Genomic DNA, 19,795 nt, shown 5'->3' with positions numbered 1-19,795 from the left:
ATCTCATAATATTTTGGACAAATTTTACCATTTTTGAATAATCTTCCAAACATTTAGCTTTGAACCATCTAATAGCTCTCTTCATTTTAAGTTTAAAAATGGGTAATGCTGAGAACAACATAGCATGTGTGAAAAAAATCAAAATTGACTGACAAATAAAAAACTTTAGGTAATGAAGGCTTAAAAATGGGTTTCTGTAAGAAAATAAATATATCTGCACAATAATGTCTATTACAATCCTTCAGTATTTCTATAAATTTAAGATACTTTCACAAATTGGCGTTAAATTTTCACAGCTAAGTGAATTGATAATTATCTAGAAAAAAATAGTTTAAAAATTCCCTTTACATTTTTTTGAATCAAATTCATTAACATACCAGTGTGTTTTATAATAAACAAAATGTTATCTTAATTTTGGTATTATTTTTAAAACTAGAGGTGGAGGAATTTGTAAAATGAAATATTTAAGTTATCTGAACAATTGTTTGAAATAACAAGTTTAGTATTCTATTAATAAATAATTAATTTGGTAATTATATATCTTATAACAATGATATCATTAGACAATCTAAGCTAATTAAACTTGGTCTCTAATTTCTACACAACTGACTCCAACTACATTTATAAGAATTTTCTATGAGTTGATTTTACTTTGCATTCTTAATAATTAAGTAAATTAAAATCGTGAGAAAATTTCAATATCTTTTACTTGCAAAAGAAATGTCAACTTATATATAATGTATCATAATTAAACATTATGGAATACAACCACTTGGTAAAAGTTGATATCATGTGATTCCTGCCTTAGCATAAATGTACTAACCAAAAATAAAATCAAAGCGCAATTTTTTTTTCTAATAATTGCACATTTCAAAGGGACACAAATTTTTGTATTAAAAGGCCTCATGGTAAACCTAATCATTTTTCTTTAAGACTATTATATATCAAAAAAATACCAAATAAATCAGCACATACTCCCACTTTAAGATTAATTTTGAATGCTTAATGTAATTACCTTGACTAGCTGCAAATAATAAACTGCATAATCTTTTGTAGTTTTATACTATACTTCTTTGACAACAACATTCACCACTAAATCATGTACATGTTGGACTATTTTGTAGACTTGTAGAAACTATGTTATTAAAGATTGAAATAAATGTCTACCCATTCACCTTGAGAATGTCATAATTTTCTTCATAAAAATTTATTTTCCCACAAAATACAATCACAATATGCCTATTCACCTAAAATAACTAGTTTCACTCAAGTGACTACACCAATTAAATTACTTTCAATTAAATCAAAACCAACCAAAACTCACTACTTTCCATTAAAAATAAATTTAATATTAAAAAAATAAACATGAAAAAAAGAAATAGTCCACGAAATATGACCCCACAAAAAGATAGACTTGGTATAAAAAGTGATGGGTGTGTGTTTGCTTAGAGTTCAGTTTTATTATAAAATAACTGGAAATCTGCCCAGAAATTTTTCATTCATTTTATAACATAATCATCCAATAACAGAGGTGTGCTAAAATAGGGGAAAAAAGTAAAGAAACCACACCTTGATTCTTTCTAAGAAAATATATCTCAGAACATAGCAAATCTTTCACTTTCCTCCAAAAATCTCATTTCACAACCTATTGAATTTATTCAATATTCAAATAAATATTCAAATATAAATTTGCGTCTGATAAAAACAAGTTTCACATTAAAGCTATTTCAAAAGCTTACAAAGAATTATCTTTTATTTGCTTTAACACAAAGTTTTAGTTTGAAATATATAAGGTGAAAATTTCAATTCAGTGTCATCAATGATTGTGGCAAGAGAATCACAATTTTATATGTTTTCATATCTTGCCAAGCCTAAATAAATATTTTTCGAACTAAGTTTTTATTTGGTTTTGTCAGTCGTGAGAAAGAATCTCAGAAAGCTATATCTTTGACATGATGATGAACAAGACTGTTGTTTTAAACTGTAAGAAGGCCAGGTCCAGCTTACCTTCAGCATCCTTTATTAATTAATCAGATTTGATGATCGTATCTTGATTTACAGATAAAAATGAAAAAACTTTAATCAATAACCTTCGGGTTGGAAGATTTCATACTGTTTGGTTACCATGCAAACTTCTATCCGTAAATAATATATGACTTTCTACTTACATAAGCCAATTCCAACTTCTTAACCAGGGAAATTAATTACTTAAAATTAATAAGACTAAATTGATTAGCTTCACACAAATATACTAGTAAGTAACATATCAAACATTTATAGATCAAACTAAATCAAGAATAATCATGATTTTTAACTTTTCAAACATTATGATCTAAATTTACAATGAAACTAATTCGTTAAAACTTAAATGAGATTAGCAGATATTACTCAAGTCATCAAAAATGGTTGATGTTGAGAAGAGAATTTCTTTGTAACAGTTAATGGCATCAAGTTCAATGCTGGTCAAAAACTTCATTGTAGTTGTACAAAAATCAAACTCATCTGACATATCATCATTATACATAATTATGCATACCGAATTTCATCAAAATCAATGGCCACTTGTGGTTTGTTGAATATATAAATATTTTAAAAATTTGCGGCAGTGAATAAAGTGTCTGGATTTTATGTTTATGAATCCTTGCATTCTGTAATGTTATCTCTTTTACCCATAATTTTGATGTTCTTTTACTTTGCATGGTCAAGTCTTTATTGGGTGAAACTTTCGTGACTTTGAGGATGTCATCTTTCCTCACTATTCTAGTTGGCCTATCTTTAAAGGGTGTGGATTATCCTAAAAAGATCAATGCAGTTTGTTGAGACCAGCCATGCAAACGGCATCCTTAACATTTGTATTTGTTGCTTTCTTTTCAGTAACATTCTGAATTGATTTTTCCTTCCATTATTTTCCATTCGTTTTTTTTTTTTGTCAGGCTGGACAGAGAAGAAGCATGCTTCGGTCAGTAAATGCTGGACTATCTCTTACGTTTTTTTATATGTTCAAATATCATAATGATCCATTTCTATGATAAATTAGGATACTTTAATCCCCTAGCTTTATAACTCAAACCTATATTGATATAAATATTAATAGTGATCCACGTTGAAGAAAATCTGCATATTTCAAAATATACCAAAAACAGTCTGATTTTCCAAATGAAATAAATTTCCCATTTTTTCTAAGGCTACAGTATTAAGTTTAAAATTAAGCCTGTAAATTATCTTCCACATCTAAACTGAAAATTTATTAATTAACTGAATGTTTAAGATCTGAAATGTTATTTTATTTGTGAACAATGTAATGTGCATTTAAGAAATATTGAAAAGAAACACCAGCACTGATTTACTAGAAAGAAATTAAAAGAAAATTGAAACTGATAGAGTGTAATTGATTAGATATGAAGGAGATAATTAACATTAAACTTGTATTTGTTTACCAATAAAGTGTTAATTCAAACCTAATTAACAACAGAACAATTGAGAGGGTCACATATATTCATTGTACACTTATATTATATCTTTATACACATGATCAAGATTATAATTCAAAAATCAATAACTAATTGAACATTTCATGCTTAACCTCAATTTACAAGATAAAAAAAAAAATTCTTAACCTCAAAATTAAAAGAACTGTTTTTGACTGAAATACTGAGTATCCTTTTTAAATAAAAAAAATCTTCCATCAATAACAAATTATTATTTCTCTTTTAGTTGTTGTTTTTTTTTTGCTGTAGATAAAAAGATACAAGTTTCTACATAGCCTTGGAATCAATTATATTATTAACTATAATACTTTCATAAAGTTATAAATTTGAATATCAATGAAAAAAATATGCACAATAAGCGAACTAATCTTGTAATATAAGTTTACAAAATTCGTTGTCTAAATAGTACCTCAACTTAGGCACAACTAACCATGAATTCCTTTACATGAAATTTTTTATTTGGATACAGTTATATATTCAATCATAATTACAATAAACTAAGTTTCAATAGACTACATATTGTTCAAACAATTGAAAAAAGCAATACCTGAGTGATGTCATTCTTTAACTCAATACTTCCATGACTGTCCCAGGAAACGCTTGTCCCTTCCAATAACCCATAATCCACAAATTCATTGATTGTCATGACAACAACCACAATATACCAGATAGGGCATGCATAAATAATAGTTGGTTGCTATGACGCCTGACGATATCTTAACTAACAAAGTGAATAAAAGAAAGAAAGTAACCAGAATCAATGAATCTACACTGAATTACTTTTTAGGTAAATCGCACACCAGGAAAGGTAAATTACTCTCAGAACTTCTAAAAACAAATTCAATATTACAAGCTCATTCCCAGGAATTCCAATAATTATCAAATTCTAATCAAACATAGACATCAATATTATAACAAACTGACTTTGTATATTCAACTTTTATCAAGATGATTGCTCTCTCTAACAACCTAACATTGATTACCAATTAAATGTCTTTTCAACTCATTTTTTCAAAAATAAAACAAAAAGATCAGATTTGCAGAATAAATAAAGGTAAAGAAGCAATGGAAAATATTCCAAGTCATGGACCAGGGTAGAAAAAGGTAAAAATTAACCAAAAATAAATCTAAAAATAAAGTAAGAGAAAGTTTGCATAGCCTTAGTTGATTACAAAATCCCAACCTTTCCATATTCTTTTTTTATGCGAATAATATACAATCATAAAATATATTATTAAATAAGTTTTCAACTTACCTGTAAGCTCATACAGTCATGATAAAGTGAATTGATAGGAAAAAATTGAAGTTACAATATGATATTATAGATTGGGGTTAATCAAACAAAAGTTTGGTTCCCAAGGTAATACTTAAACTGATATCCACAATCTAGCCTAACAACTCTTATAATACATAATATGTATATAAAACTACTTTATCTTTACAAAATATACTTATATAGCTAAATATAATCATAAACAAAACACACTAAACTAAACAAGAAATGGGTGCAAGTTTTTATTCAATCATACAACAAATCAAAAAAAATTCTTCACAAATGCAAATTTGGGTCTATCATGTGGTTTTATATTTGAATTCCATATATTCATATTTATAATGTTAGTGGTCATTAATAAAATCTTATTATATAATATGTTTAAAGTGTAGTATTTCCCTTTATTTTGTAAAGTAACCTATGACAACCCAAAATAATTATATTCTTTAATCCATTTATTGTTAATATTAAGTTCTCAAACATAAGCCTTTATTATTTTTCTTTATGCACCTATGCACGTACACCAATATGTATATTTCATAGTATAGTACCACTTATCTGATTAAATATACAATTTCTAATTGAATAGGCTTGAAAAATTGCTAATTACCTCCCAAAATATTTCAGAATTTTTTTTCAGATATAATACAAATAAAATAAGAAAAAAATCTAAGGAATTATACTAGCTATGAGAGCCTGAAGGATGTTGAGCTGTCAAATCCAATCCAAAAGTAGCATCTAGTCTTATTTTATCAAAATGGTAAAAATTTACAAAACTTCAAAGAATCTTTAAAAAACTATGATCGTGTCTGTAATTACATCATTTTGTGATAAAGGCATTCTATTCAGAAAACAGGAACTATTTCCAAATTTGCACTGGATAGTGATCAATCAAAATAACTAAATTAGATTGGTTGTTATGACAACAGAAATTCATTTATATACACAATTCGATGTAATTTGTATTGAAAGAATGAAAAAAAGATATTGACTGAGTGAATAAACAATAAAAAATAAACAATGGACTTTTATTGCCTTTTATTCAAGTTATTGGTAGTATAAGGTAGACAAGGTTACTATAGAAACCAAAATAACCAAACTTGAAGTAAGGGCAGGAGATCAATAAGTATTGGTTAAATAAATCTTTAATGTTACTTGACACCATAGTAATACCAGGTATATTATTTATCTGACTTCAACCTACAGTCAGGCAATATACACCACAGTAAAGTATTTTCAAAAAATATCACGATAGCTTGCTTAAAATTCAAATAATAAACATGGAACTTCTATGAGTGCAATTTACTACCAAATAAAGTGTGATCACAGAAAAACCACAATGTAATTTTCTTCTTGAAATATCATTTTTCTTCACATCTATTGCTTTCTGTTTGTTCCCCGTTTTGAAGATTCCAATAGAAAGAAATACTTCAGCATCATAATAAATAAAACGTACCATGCATTATTAAAGCACCTAATTTCTAAAAGCACATAAATTCATGAGTGCTCAAATTAAACTCAGATTTGCACTTTGCACATAGAAATACTACTTTCATGAAGAAAACTTAAGGATCTGTAGGTCAAGATCATTAACTTTATCATATAATTATTTAGAATTGCCGCAAACTTTCTATGTTCCAACTTGATGATATGCATACAAAATTTTACGATAATCATTTGAAAGGAGATGTAGCATTTTCGATATTCTCAAAAAAGAAAGAATATAATTTTAAAGTGCCACATAGATCTTAATAACTGTGTTGTAAACTGGTGTACATGACTTTCTGAATGACTGGCATTGGATGTCTGGGTTTGGCAACTTTTATCAACTTCAAATAGTTTAAACTATATAGACCTCTTAGACTTAGGCGTATGTTAATTGGCCTATATAATAATTTCAGTATGAAAGAAAGGTTTAGATCAAGACAGACCTATATTATCTTATTAATCATGATATTGATAGGCATAGGTCTAGAGGTACTTAATTTATTAGTATTTGTGTAAGTCAACATGCCAACTGAACCTCACTCCATCAGAACTAAGAGCCAATGCTTTCTTTTCTCATCCAAATGATTGATCAACAACAGGCCACCTTGTGAGAAAGTACCTTATGACAAGGCCCTGGTAATATTGCCATTGAAACTTTTTTAGAAGAGAGCCAGAAGCCACACATCTCTTGTCACATAGTTAGTTTTATTTTTATGGACATTTTCGCAGCAAGAGCCGAAGAGATCATTCTGCCGGTCATTCCTTTTTCAATCTTCTGCTAACCACGTTTTATCTCACGAGAAACTGCGTTATTTAACAGTTTTTAGAATTAAATGATTTTTGGGGGAATAATAATGATTGAACTTGACGAATGGAAACCAAAATAGTATCATTAATATATAAGAGTCATAACCATAACCTTACAGATCCACGTACTTCCTTATTAGCTTCACAAACAATGTATCTAAAAATTGACTACTCACGCGTATCTATAGAAACGGACGCCATATTGTAAACAATCGGCTGTCAGAAACTAGTGAATTTCGTGATTTGTTTAACGACTAATTTATAACAGTAGACTCTACCTAGAGATTGAATTTAGATCACTCGGATTGTTTTTTAATTTGGATCTGTAACTCTATTATCGACAATGTCTGAAACTGAAGAAACATATGGAGAAGAAACTGGGGAAGGAGAAGATGATATGGATATGGAGGAACAACAAGAAGAGGAACCTGAAGTTGAACAAGAAAACGAAGATAAACCGGAAAATGAAGAGGAAGAAGTAGAGGAAGAGGAGGCAAGAAAACTTTTATAAGACATAATTTCTTTCAATTACCATTAAATAGTTGTTAAATCGATAGCCAACAATTGTGTCTACCTAGCCCTAGACTTCATACACATACTGTAGGGTAGTCCGTATTCCAGCCTCTGGTGGATATTTTGACAGTTGTCGGCTGGAGTAGAGTCAGAAGAAAAAGGTCCTGTTTAATGAGGATTTTTCACATCACCAGTGATGCGTTTTTTCTAACACAATATTAAATTACCTTTACAATGACTTTAAATAAGTGTTGGGCATTACCAATATTACCGTGACTTTCCTTTTTTGTTAGTACCGTATTACATGAGTCTGTGACCCTTGAGCTCTTGGCTTCGCACGCAGTTTTAGTCGGCTGATTCGTTTTGTTAAAAAAAAACTTTGTGCAACCGGACACCTGACAGGGAACAAATGATGTATGACTGGACTACAAAAATATTCATCCTTTCAAATATATCTGGGTTTTGCAGATCTGAGGTATCTAAATAGGTTTAAAACCCTTGCACCTGCGGAATGTCCTCATTTAACAGGACCTACTTTTTCTGTCTCTACACTAGCCGGCATCTATCCAAATAGCTGGAATGGAGACAGATGTTTCGGTCTGACTGCCTAGCTTGTGTGCTACCTGATCATGCAACATTGCCCCCATCCATTTATTTAAATTTCAAAAAACAGGTTTAAATTAGGCTGAGTGATAAAAATATTTAATTTGAACTATTTTGAAAGAGTTTCATGAAATATTTTGACAATTCAATTTGATGTTAATGATGGTCTCGATCTGGACTGCATTCTATGTGAAACCTTACTCTCTTTGCCCTTAGGCAAATATATATATATTCTTATATAGAAGGGAGAAGTGGTTTACTTGTAATAACATAGTTTTTTTTATACACCATCTATAAATTTCTATGTAAACTATTTATCTGTATGATCATTATTTATTTGTTTAAATATTGTAGGGTCCTCCTGATAATCCATTAACACAAGAAATAGTTTCAGAAGGATTATCACTGATTTGTAAAACTGGTGATGGTTTAGCACATGCTTATGTTCGTCTCGATATCCATGAAAAGTAATGGTTCTTTTTATTACTGTGCTGAAAGCTCTAAACTACCGTAACCACATGCTGTATACTAAAATTAAGCTGGTTTCCCATAGCTTATTTTATCTTTCTGTCTGGTTTTGCTTTTGTCCCAGATGTATGCTTTACCCTCAAATGGCTACTGATTTTTATTGTCATTGGTTATCAACCTGTAATTCATACATTTTGTATAAAACTTTATTCTAAAATATTCTTATTGTCCCAGCAGTATAAGTTTTGTTAATCTTTTTAAATTGTGCTGCTGCTTCCATCCATCAATTTTTTTTTTTCAGAGAGATAACTGATTTGGAAATATTGAAGAATTTTATTCATTTACGCTACATTGATGTTAGTAAAAATAATTTGAAAGACATTTCACCACTTAGTTCTTTGACACATTTGCTCACATTAAAAGCTGACGAAAATCTTTTAACTAGTGCAAAATTAGCAGAAATGCCATTTTTACAGATTGCAAGTTTTAATCACAACAAAATCCAAACAACAGAAGGTGTAAGTCATCCTATGTTAGAGCATCTTTCCTTAAATTGTAAGTAGTTGTTTAAAAACATTCACTGAATTATTATAATGATTGTAAATTTTGAAGTCTATTATGTGATTTCATTAAGTCAAATGAAACAAAAGAAAAATTACAAACAAGAAATATTTGTGTGATGTGCACAGTATTACACTTGTATAAAGTTTTTCTGTTGTATAAACTTTGCCATTAGCAATTTACACGAATGCTTGCATTTAATGAGTTTTGAACACATAAGTAAAGAGAAAATGAATGTCGAATAAATAGATAAATTAATGAAAAACAATCTTATTTTTTTTGATGATTTCAGTTAATAACATATCAAGTGTGACTGGTTTAGATTCTTCCAAGTTGAGCAGATTACACACCCTTGAATTACGTGGAAATAGACTTGAATCTACAGATGGAATTTATTTACCAAATCTTAAAAATCTTTTCTTAGTGAGTTATTTAATTTGATAAGTTCCTTCCTCATACAGTCTGTTCTAATAATGTTGTAAGTGACTAACATTTAAAGATAATGTTTCTACTACTACCGTTATAAGTCAGTCTGAGCTCACCTGTAGAAATTTAACTTTTTTGTAAGTAAAATTATTGAAAACATTGGACAATAGGATATTTAATGAAATGATTAGTTTCCTTTTGTGACCACCATTTTAGTACTTATTTTAGTTATTTATAACCTATGTACAACTTTTATTCAGGGTGCTAATGTATTAAAGAAATTAGAAGGATTAGGTAGATTGATAAGTTTAACCACCATGCATTTGAGAGATAATCAATTAGAGAATTTAGACGGTTTTTCTGACAGTCAAAAACTTTTACAGTATATTAACTTAAGGTTTGTATAATCTTGACGTTCATTGGAAACAAGAAGCTGCTTTACCTTCTTACATGCAACTTAGAAATAGTTTTTTGCCATTTAAACCAATAAATATCTTGATATCTCATTCAGATTGAACTTGACATCTCCATGTCAAAAGTTAAATATCCTGACTTAAAGTTTTTAGAGTATGACAAGTGCAACTATAACAAAACAATTATTATTAACATGGAATTATATTTTTAGAGGTAATAATATAACCACCGCTAAAGAAGTTACTAAACTCAAATGTTTACCTATGCTACGAGCTTTAGTTATGTCAGGTATGTGACCAAATTATCCTTGATCTAGAATGTTTTTAAATACATGTAGTTAGTTTGATAAAACCTTCATGTTAATTTAACGCAAAATGCCATAGAACTTTCAAAAATACGAAACTGAATTCAAGATTAGTCCAAGAAATACAAATTATTCAAAATCAAACAATGTATAAAGTTGTGTTTTGTTCTGTGCAGAGAATCCAGCATCAGAAGAAGATGACTATAGATTAGAAATATTAATAGCATTAAGGAAATTAGAAAGATTAGATAAAGATGAATATACTGAAGAAGAAAGAACAGAAGCAGAAGAAATATTTGAACATAGACGACAAGAAGCAGAGGCAAATGAAGGAGTAAGTTTTTAATTTTAAGATAACTATATTTAAGATTTATAAAGAATGCAACAGCTTTACGTTAAATTATTTGGCATTTATACATTATGTGTAATTGGACCAACGCTTTAAAAACTTTAAAGATAATCACAAGCAAGTGAAATGTAAAAGCTGTAGAAGTTTTATCTCAAAATGTCTGTTTTGAATTTTCACTGACCTCTCTATGTAACAAATGAAATGTGTAAATATAAAATATTATAATTATTATGTTACCTTTGTAGAATGAAGAAGTCATTCAGTCTGGTGATGAAGAAAATTAACTGAAGTTGAAGGGAAATAATTTCAAGTCTGAAAATACAATTGAAAACGAAATATTTATTTGTAAATAATTATAAAAATGTGATATTTAATATTAAATATTTTTTTATTAATACATTGAAAGTTATTTTTTAGTCATTTAATTCAAATGAATCTTTCTTAAATCAGTACAGATGTTTCCTATAACTTTATTTTAATGTTAACATAAGTCTTGTAAATCAGAAACAAATCTTAGAACTAATACTGATAGCTAGGACTACATATTGCAGGAAATGCCTGCTTTTAATTGGGAGTTTGTGCATAAAAATCATCATAAAAACAGAATTGTGAGTCCTGTCTCCCAGTAGCCAATTGGTTTTTTTTTTCATCATGTATCAAACCTTCATTGGCTATAGTATTGCCAAAATAGAGATGCACAAAAGACAGTGATGTTACTCAAGATATTGCTTGTGTAACATAAATAAATTCATCTTCATCTAGAATTTCAGAACAACATTTCTGTGATCTTGGATTTGTGTGGATTCAAATTTACTGTCTATTTTTTTTAAACCTGTGGATACCTTGGCTTAGGAGCACAAATCAGACTAATGTCTTTGCAGTTGAGCAAAACTTTCTTCATCTTGGTATGAATCAATTCCAAAGGAAAGAAAGAAGATGCATTAAAATTGAATCATTTTTTTTGTATAATACATATTGTACAAATTAAATATTTCTTACAATTCTATTTCAACAACACAAAATATAACAAATGTCTGGTTGGTCAATCCTAATATTCTTAAATAAATTCTAATAGAAAGATTAATCTCTCCAATTCAATATCGATTTATGAAGATGTGCAAAGGTTACTCAGTAATTGAAGTGTACCATTATTGACAGTGTGGCCAAGGAAAAACATTCATACACGGTGTAAAACTGAAGGCTTTTCAGGCTTGAAAATGACCAGCATAATAATGTCCACAGAAATATGTCCAGAATGTGATAGGAATTATATTTCAATTCCATTTGCATGCAACCCAAATCTTAATCAAAACATTCTACCCAAATTCAATTCAAAGTTTTAACTCAAGGGACCAAAATCAACTTAAAGAGATTCAGATTTCAGTATTACAAATTTAAAAATTCTCTAAATTGTCTCAAAATTTATCATGTTTTCATGAACAAACACAATAGAGTGTTGAGATAAATGTCTGCATCATTATTCAAAACACAACTATCACACTACCTCCTGTGTCTGTGCTTTTGTAACATTGTTTTCAATGCAATGTTACAACCAAATCACCAAATCCAAATCACAGGTCAATCGTAATTTATGTTTCAACAATTATGATGTAGCATCTACTTCAAACACTCAATATAACAAGCACACAAACAAAAGGTTTCTAGTTAACCGAAATTTATGGTTTTTCCACAATAGGCTTGAAGATTAGCTTCCCTGAAAGCTTCAGCTACAGTCTGAAATTAAAATAAATATTTTGAGGGAAGATAATCTTTAAAATTTATAATCTTTATAAGGCTTACGACAAACTTTTTCCTTTGATTTTTTACCTTTCAATTCTCATACAGGATTCTTAATCTAGCATAAAAAGTATTATATCCATAAAAAAGTTTATTTTCTAATGGAGACAACATGATTTTTAAAACCATACTAAGGTCTCTATACAGAAGAAGACGCAACATAAACTTACTGGATGAGCATGACATACACGTGCGATATCTTCACAAGATGCAGAATATTCCATGGCTAGAGCTGCTTCATTGATTAATTCACCAGCCACCTAGACAAAAAATTTAAATATGTATGATTACAATAACAGTATTGTTACTTAATCTGAAATACCTCAACATCTTTCATAAATCTGATCTGAAATGTAGTGTCATAATCACACATGCTGGAGACCATATTTGGATTTAAGTTATGTTCCTTCTCAGATTAAATCTCAATAATTTTCAGGAGTTTGTTAACAATTGTTATAAGGTTTATTTAACTTACTGAACCAATTATATGTGCGCCTAGTAATCTATCTGTTTTTTTATCACCTAAAACTTTTACAAAACCATCTGTATCATTATTGCATTTAGCTCTACTATTGGCTACTAGTGGAAATTTACCAATTTTATAATCTATACCCTGAAACACACAAGAACAGTAACTAACAAAACCATGTATCAATATATCAGTTATATTGACAAAAAAATTCCGAATGTATCTATCTATCTTGGCCAGATAACGGAAAAATTATGTGCCAAGTACAGTCTACACTGTTGCCTCTTTCATATCTACCAGTCAAATTTGACATATTTTAACTGAAGGGTTACCATTTAAGTATCCAAGTTGCCTCATATATATATATTTCATAATGGTACTGTAATAGAATCACATAAACCAACTTGGGCAGCTGGATGGGACAGGAAAGTAAAAATTATGTAAGGTACACAACAGTTTCAAATCAACCTATTTCATAAAGCATTCAAATTGTCCAAAACTGCTATAATACCAAATATTCATACCTTTTGGATTGTATAATTGATCTATCGTTATAATTGTGATATATATTAATTGTGAATTATAAGTGATAATTCTATTTTACTTTCAAAAAATCTTTGAAAACGAAGTGGGCTGTGGGTCAAGGGAGAAAACTCACCCCAGTATCCACAATTTCTCATAAAGGCTGATATTGACAGAGTATATTTCCTGGAAAAGTGAAGGACCAACATGGATGCCAACTGTAAATTGGAGACTAAAATTAGATGATCTTCAAATTTAAATTATTTACCTCTTCTTTTAACATTTCTTCTGTTTTACCAACCCAAGCTACTTCAGGATGGGTGTAAATTACTGAAGGTACACAATTATAATCTATATGTACTGCTCCACCACACATACCTTCAACACATATTATACCTAAAATATATTTCAACAGAGAGCTAGTTAATAACAATAATAATTATAATTTACTGCTCCCTCAACACATAGAGGATGCCCACGCTACAGTATCATCATATGAGATTTTAAAATATTTGGTTACCTTCATCTTCTGCTTTATGAGCTAACATTGGTCCAGCGATACAATCACCTATAGCATATACACTGTAAATAAAATATCAAAATAACATTAGCTAAATAATCTCTCTTATAAATGCTTTTATTATGGTTGCAGTGTTCTCTAAGGGTAGGCTAAAAAGTGTTAAGTTGAAAACAAAAACAAAGAAATAAATTCTTGTGACTAATGTTCCAATTACTGCATGTTCTAAGGTCTGTTTTTCATCTAAATTACAACACCTAGGAGGATGTATTGCATAATATAGAATCAGCAAATTTAGTTTGTGTCAGGCTCTTATGAGAATAAAATTCCCCAAGAAAGCACACAGGCCTAGGTCATGAAATTAGAAGTATATATTCAAACTCCATTCACTTGCACTAGACAAGTTTACTGTTTGGGTGAGAATGTATTTTGAAAAAAATTATAAATGCAAGACAAAATATATTATACCTTGGCACAGAAGTTTGAAACCTGTTATTAACTGGTATTCTCCCTTTGTTATCTACTTTTAAGGAGATATTTTCTAAACCTAGTTTTTCAGTATATGGTCTACGTCCTACACATACCAACAGTGTGTCACATTCCAACTAAAAACAGACCAATGTTGACAAAATTAACAATGTTGTTATTAGATGTAAAGATAGCTCTCCATACAGCCATACACTTCTTCGAAAACCTTTTAGCCTTTTAGTGTTTACGAGCTAACAATTTAACCGTTTTCAAGAACCATGGCACTTACTCATAAGATAGCTTACTAGCCAAGGTAATATACGCAGCTTTGATTTAGAATAAAAATATTTTGCAGTACAGTAACAATTACCAGTATGAAATATTCAACCTTCAGTCATACACTTCTTTTGAATAAGTTTTATCAAAACCTGGCAAGAATCCTGCCTTATTTAGTGTTTATGAGCAAATTGTTGAAAGCATTTTCAAGAACAATGGCAATAACTCCTATAAAACAATTTTTTATTTTTTTTTATTTTCAATGGTGTTCATCCAAGGGTGATTAAAACAATTTCACCAAATTGAATATTTTTCGATTCTTCTGATTTTCAATAGGATTTATTCCCTCATCCATCCTTGGGTGATAACAAACACTCACAGGAAGTTTCATCAAATCTGTCAAGGATTATCCTGTCTAAAGTACTTACAGGCTAAAAATTGAACGTGTTTTCAAGAACACTGGCAATAACTCATACTCAATATTTTCGATTTTTGCTGATTTTCAATAGGGTTCATCCTTGGGTGATAAAAAACTCTCACACCAAGTTTACTCAAAATCGGTCGAGAATTGTGCCTTCTGGAGTATTTACAAGCTAAAAATTGAACATGTTACGAAAGAACAAGGGCAATAACTCTAAACTAAATTTTTCTAATTTTCAATAAGGTCATCTTTGGGTGACCAAGATTCGTCAAAATCCGCTAAGAATTGAGCCTTCTAGAGTGTTTACCAACATTTCAAGAACAATATTTTTCAAGACTAATAGTTTTTCAATAGATTTCACAATCAACCATGTTTCATCAAAATCAGACGGACATGGGTGATGGCAATATATATTTTACTTCTTAGAAAATTGACCGTTAACCGATTATCTCAAATCAGACCCAGTTACCCGTGAAATACTACCCGAAATTGGTTAACTGATTAACCGTTTCAACACTAGTAAATTGGTTGAAATTTTACTACCATGACAGCAGTGATAATTTTGATTGGACAATATTTAGCTGTATATACATAATTTTTCTCACTTGTGTTACCAGGGTCTCAAGCAAGTATGACGACTGGGGCCGTGGTTTGGACATGATGGGTATCATCATAACCTTCAGGTTGTAAAACCACTGATAAAACCTTTATACAGTTGGCCTACAATAGGAGATCTTATCTTAATGACATGAGTACACTCAAATCTGTGATAAAAACAATATAAGTTGATGAACCAATCAATCAAAGAAAATAAATAAACAAAACACACCTCTTCAGTCTTCTGGTCCTTGACACCTTCAACTTTTACTTTAATTTGATCACCTTGTTTAGTAGCTCCAAGTACTTTAGTATTTACTTTAAATTTGATTCCTTGTTTAGCTAATATACGTTGAAAGTTTTTAGAAACCTCCATATCTATTCCCATACCTCCAACATGACCTAAAAATTCTACACAGGTCACTTCAGCCCCTAATCTTTGCCAAACTGATCCCTAAAAGTAAAATTTATTATTACTTTATCTTACAATAACATATTTTCACTGGTAATTCATTGCTAAATACATCAATATTTTCAAACTATATCTTAAAATAGATTATTAAAAATATTATTATTATTATTAAACTTAATAAAGAGAATACTTCAGACTCTTTAAAAAGGTGAAAAAGGTGAATTATCCACGAGTAGGGTTATCAAGGGTCTGTCACTCTTTTGTAATTTTCAAAATGTTGTGTAGAGTAATTATTCAAAGCTCAATGTTCACAGAATGTATAATATACTGTCATATATGAATGACTAGAAGATGAAGTGTATTGTATAGAAAATATTTACCAATTCTACTCCAATAACACCAGCACCTATTAATATTAGTTTTTTGGGTACTTGAGCTAAAGATAATGCCCCAGTAGATGATACTATTTGCTTCTCATCAACCTAAAAGAATACAGATCTCTAGATTTTAGTCAAGCTCATTGAATCAATACTGCCTCCTTACCCAGTTCCCACAATCTGAGCTGATAGAGCTCCATTTCAACTTGTTAAAACTTCAATCTGTAAAAAGCCAACCAATAAAGATCAATAATAAAATTAGATATCTAAATTTCTGTAATCGATCTTAATATTTGTTTTTATGAAATAATTTCAATCTAATGAATAATTTGTACCTCTATACCCGGAAAGGGAGTGACTTCTGAACCTGTAGCAATCAATATGTTTTTAGTTGAAACTTTTTCTTTTGAACCATCTTTTTTAGTAACTGTTACTTCATTGGGACCAGTTACACTTCCAAAACCTTGTAAATGTGTCACCTGTGAAACAGACCATGTTAATTGCAATAAAGAATAAAAGGTGAAAACATACATATCTAGTACGAGGCTTGTGATAAACTTATTTACAAAGATGTAAGAATTGTGCATTCAAGACTGTTTATGTGTAATACAAGGTTTTTAAGAACAAGGGCAATAGCTAATAACTCACACCAAGTTTTGTCAAAATCCATCCAAAATTGTGCCTTCTAGAGTGTTTACGCGCTAAAAATTGAATGCGATTTCAAGAACAATAGCAATAACTCATAGAAAATATTTTTCGATTCTTCTGATTTTCAATAGGGTTCAGGCTTCGGTGACAAACACTCCCACCAAGTTTCATCAAAATAAATCAAGAATTGTGCCTCCAAGAGTCTTTACAAGCAAATGTTGACGGACAGACATACCGACAGGCAGACATGGGTAACACCAATATACTCCCTTTTCATTTGGGCGTATAAAAAAGTTAATTCAAAATAAAATGTTTGACTTTTCCCTAAACATTGCAGCCTTTCGAATGAACCAAGTTAAAGAGTGAGATAAAATGAGCCTAAAGTTCATGCATTCTTATAACAAATCAAAAATATAATGCATCACAGTAACCCTTTATACTATGGATGGTGTTCTTCTAGTAAAGGGAAGTTAAGAATAAGTTACAGAAAATGTACCTTGTTTTGTTTAAAGAGATGAGCTATACCACCAGTTAAAGCTTTCACTGAATTTTTCTTCATGTCCATCATTACATCTAAATTTAACTTTAAATCACTGACTGAAATAATTTAGATTTCTGTAAATTATGTAGGTCAGCCAATGTAAAAATTCATATTGCAACAGAAATTAAATTAGTATTCTCATTGTGGTAGATGGTGTTGGTTGGTTTAAGGGCATTAACAAACAAGAGAGACAGGAAGATACCCTACAACAACCAATAATGAGATAAAACAATAGCCACTGTGGTTTAACATTAGAAAAAAATGCTTGAACTCACATTCTATTCCCCTTTTTTGAAGATCCTGCGATTTGGCCATATGGTAAAGATGTGAATTGTTTAACATGGCTTTTGATGGTATACAGCCAACATTTAAACATGTACCACCAAGTGTTTCATTTTTCTCCACACAGACAGTCTATAAACAAATCAAAAGTTAGCTTCTTTTTGATGCGATACTTAACAATATTACCAAATTATGTCAGAATCTGGTAACAATTGTGCCTTTTAGTGTTTACGAGCTAAAACAAGAATATGTCAATAACTCGGATATAATAATTTTTGATTTCCAATAGGGTTCTTCTATGCATCCAGAATTGTACCTTCTGGTCTTTATAAGCTAAAAATAGAACATGTTTCCAAAACAAGGGTAATAACTCATTTATTTTTTCTTCAATTTATTTCATTTTACCTAGGGTTCATCCTTGGATGATTACAAAAACACTTACACAAAATCTGTTCAGAGTTGTGCCTTCTAGACTAAAAATTGAAAAAGTTTCAAGAACAAGGGCAATAATTCGATTTTTTCCCATTTCCATTAGGGTTCATGATTACAAACACTCAGACCCAGTTTCGTCAAAATCTATCACAAATTTTGTCATCCAGAGTGTTTACGAGCGGACAGACAGACATGGGCGACGCCAATATAAGAATAGGAGAAACATTAAACAATTTGCAAGCAAGAGCTTTTTAAAGTTTTTGTTATAAAATTAATTAACAAATAAAAACAAAAACAAAATGGTTTTGAAATGTTTTCTATCATGATTTTAAAAAAAATTATTCATAAGGTCAAATCTAAACTATAATCCAGAAGTTTGAATCAATTTCAAAATAAACAATAAACAATAAACAACTAACCTTCATGCCCAACTGAGCAGCCTTTATAGCAGCTACATAGCCTCCTGGTCCTGACCCAATTACAACTAAATCATTATCAGCTGAAATCAAATTATGACATTGAAAATAACTGTACAACAAAATGCCAAAAATAGTAAAAGTATTCGAATATCCTGAACTGGCACATTCTTTACTGTCAGAATATCTAAGTATGTTTAGTGAGAAGTAGGAATTACTGTATAGATATCTTTGATATTGTAATTTCCAACACACATCTGGTTACTCATATGAATACTTAAACAAATAAATTCCTTACCTTCTGAAGAATATTTTCTTGACATGAATGCTGAAAAACATTTTCCAGCTTGATGGCATCCATTCTTCAAATAACAAAAAAAAATTTGGGAAATATATATCTTCATTTAAATAATTTATTTTTTACTCATTCTACGAGATAAATTTATAAAAATATTTTCTCACTTTGCCTCTGACAGATGACTATGGATTCAAATGACAGATACTGAAAGGAAAGTTTACTACTGTCTAATCTTTAGTTTTAGTAAATAAGTTCCTTTCCATGAATTATTTTCTTGAAAAACATCTAGTACTAATGTAAGTAAATATTTTAATACACTGTTGTCTTTGCAACACACATTATGTTAAAATTAAAAAGGAAAGTGATGACACTGTAGTAGCCTGTAACAGTAACAATGACAATCATTCTTTTTTAGGCCTATTGACCTCATAATGAACGAAAATAAGGATTTGATCTTTGGTATTCTGTGTGATGCATTTTTGCCATTATCGAACCAAAACTCATTTATCTGCATGATTATAAAGAGTCAAATTAATTACTTGAATGGACAGTGAAAGTCTTGGAATTGATGAAGACAACATGACTTTGTCGAAATTTATCTCCCTACGGTCACCGGAAGTGAAGTGCT

At 29.9% G+C, this 19,795-nt stretch overlaps 2 protein-coding genes across 2 annotated transcripts; one reads left to right on the top strand and one right to left on the bottom strand.

Moving 5' to 3' along the window:
* Positions 1 to 7,399: 7,399 nt before the first annotated feature.
* LOTGIDRAFT_125543 (hypothetical protein) lies at positions 7,400 to 10,691 on the top strand (the record flags this gene model as incomplete). The annotated part of the gene is made up of 7 exons (XM_009062305.1): positions 7,400 to 7,534; positions 8,527 to 8,639; positions 8,942 to 9,195; positions 9,494 to 9,624; positions 9,888 to 10,024; positions 10,253 to 10,329; positions 10,522 to 10,691. The coding sequence occupies 7 exons, from the start codon at positions 7,400 to 7,402 to the stop codon at positions 10,689 to 10,691; spliced, it is 1,017 nt and encodes a 338-aa protein (XP_009060553.1).
* A 323-nt stretch (positions 10,692 to 11,014) lies between these two features.
* Positions 11,015 to 19,776, bottom strand: LOTGIDRAFT_219043 (hypothetical protein). Its single transcript, XM_009062304.1, has 14 exons — positions 19,707 to 19,776; positions 19,168 to 19,231; positions 18,873 to 18,952; positions 18,015 to 18,153; positions 17,695 to 17,795; positions 16,886 to 17,029; positions 16,554 to 16,655; positions 15,994 to 16,215; positions 14,468 to 14,604; positions 14,003 to 14,064; positions 13,751 to 13,878; positions 12,967 to 13,104; positions 12,662 to 12,751; positions 11,015 to 12,428 (listed from the first exon to the last, which is right to left on the bottom strand). Exons 1-14 carry the CDS (start codon positions 19,746 to 19,748, stop codon positions 12,360 to 12,362), a joined length of 1,518 nt encoding a protein of 505 aa, XP_009060552.1. The 5' UTR covers positions 19,749 to 19,776; the 3' UTR covers positions 11,015 to 12,359.
* Positions 19,777 to 19,795: the final 19 nt, after the last annotated feature.

Source organism: Lottia gigantea (genome assembly GCF_000327385.1).
Source record: "Lottia gigantea unplaced genomic scaffold LOTGIsca_50, whole genome shotgun sequence".
Taxonomy (NCBI): domain Eukaryota; kingdom Metazoa; phylum Mollusca; class Gastropoda; family Lottiidae; genus Lottia; species Lottia gigantea.
Note: the sequence above shows the minus strand (reverse complement) of the source record. Positions and strands in the feature narration are given on the sequence as shown.

Coding starts and splice junctions, on each gene's coding strand:
- LOTGIDRAFT_219043 (XM_009062304.1), bottom strand. CDS start 19,748: ATGTTGTCTTCATCAATTCCAAGACTTTCACTGTCCATTCAA. Junction 14,605..15,993: donor AGGACCAGAAGACTGAAGAG/GTGTGTTTTGTT, acceptor GTCTGTTTTTAG/TTGGAATGTGACACACTGTT. Junction 13,879..14,002: donor TCATAAAGCAGAAGATGAAG/GTAACCAAATAT, acceptor AATATATTTTAG/GTATAATATGTGTTGAAGGT.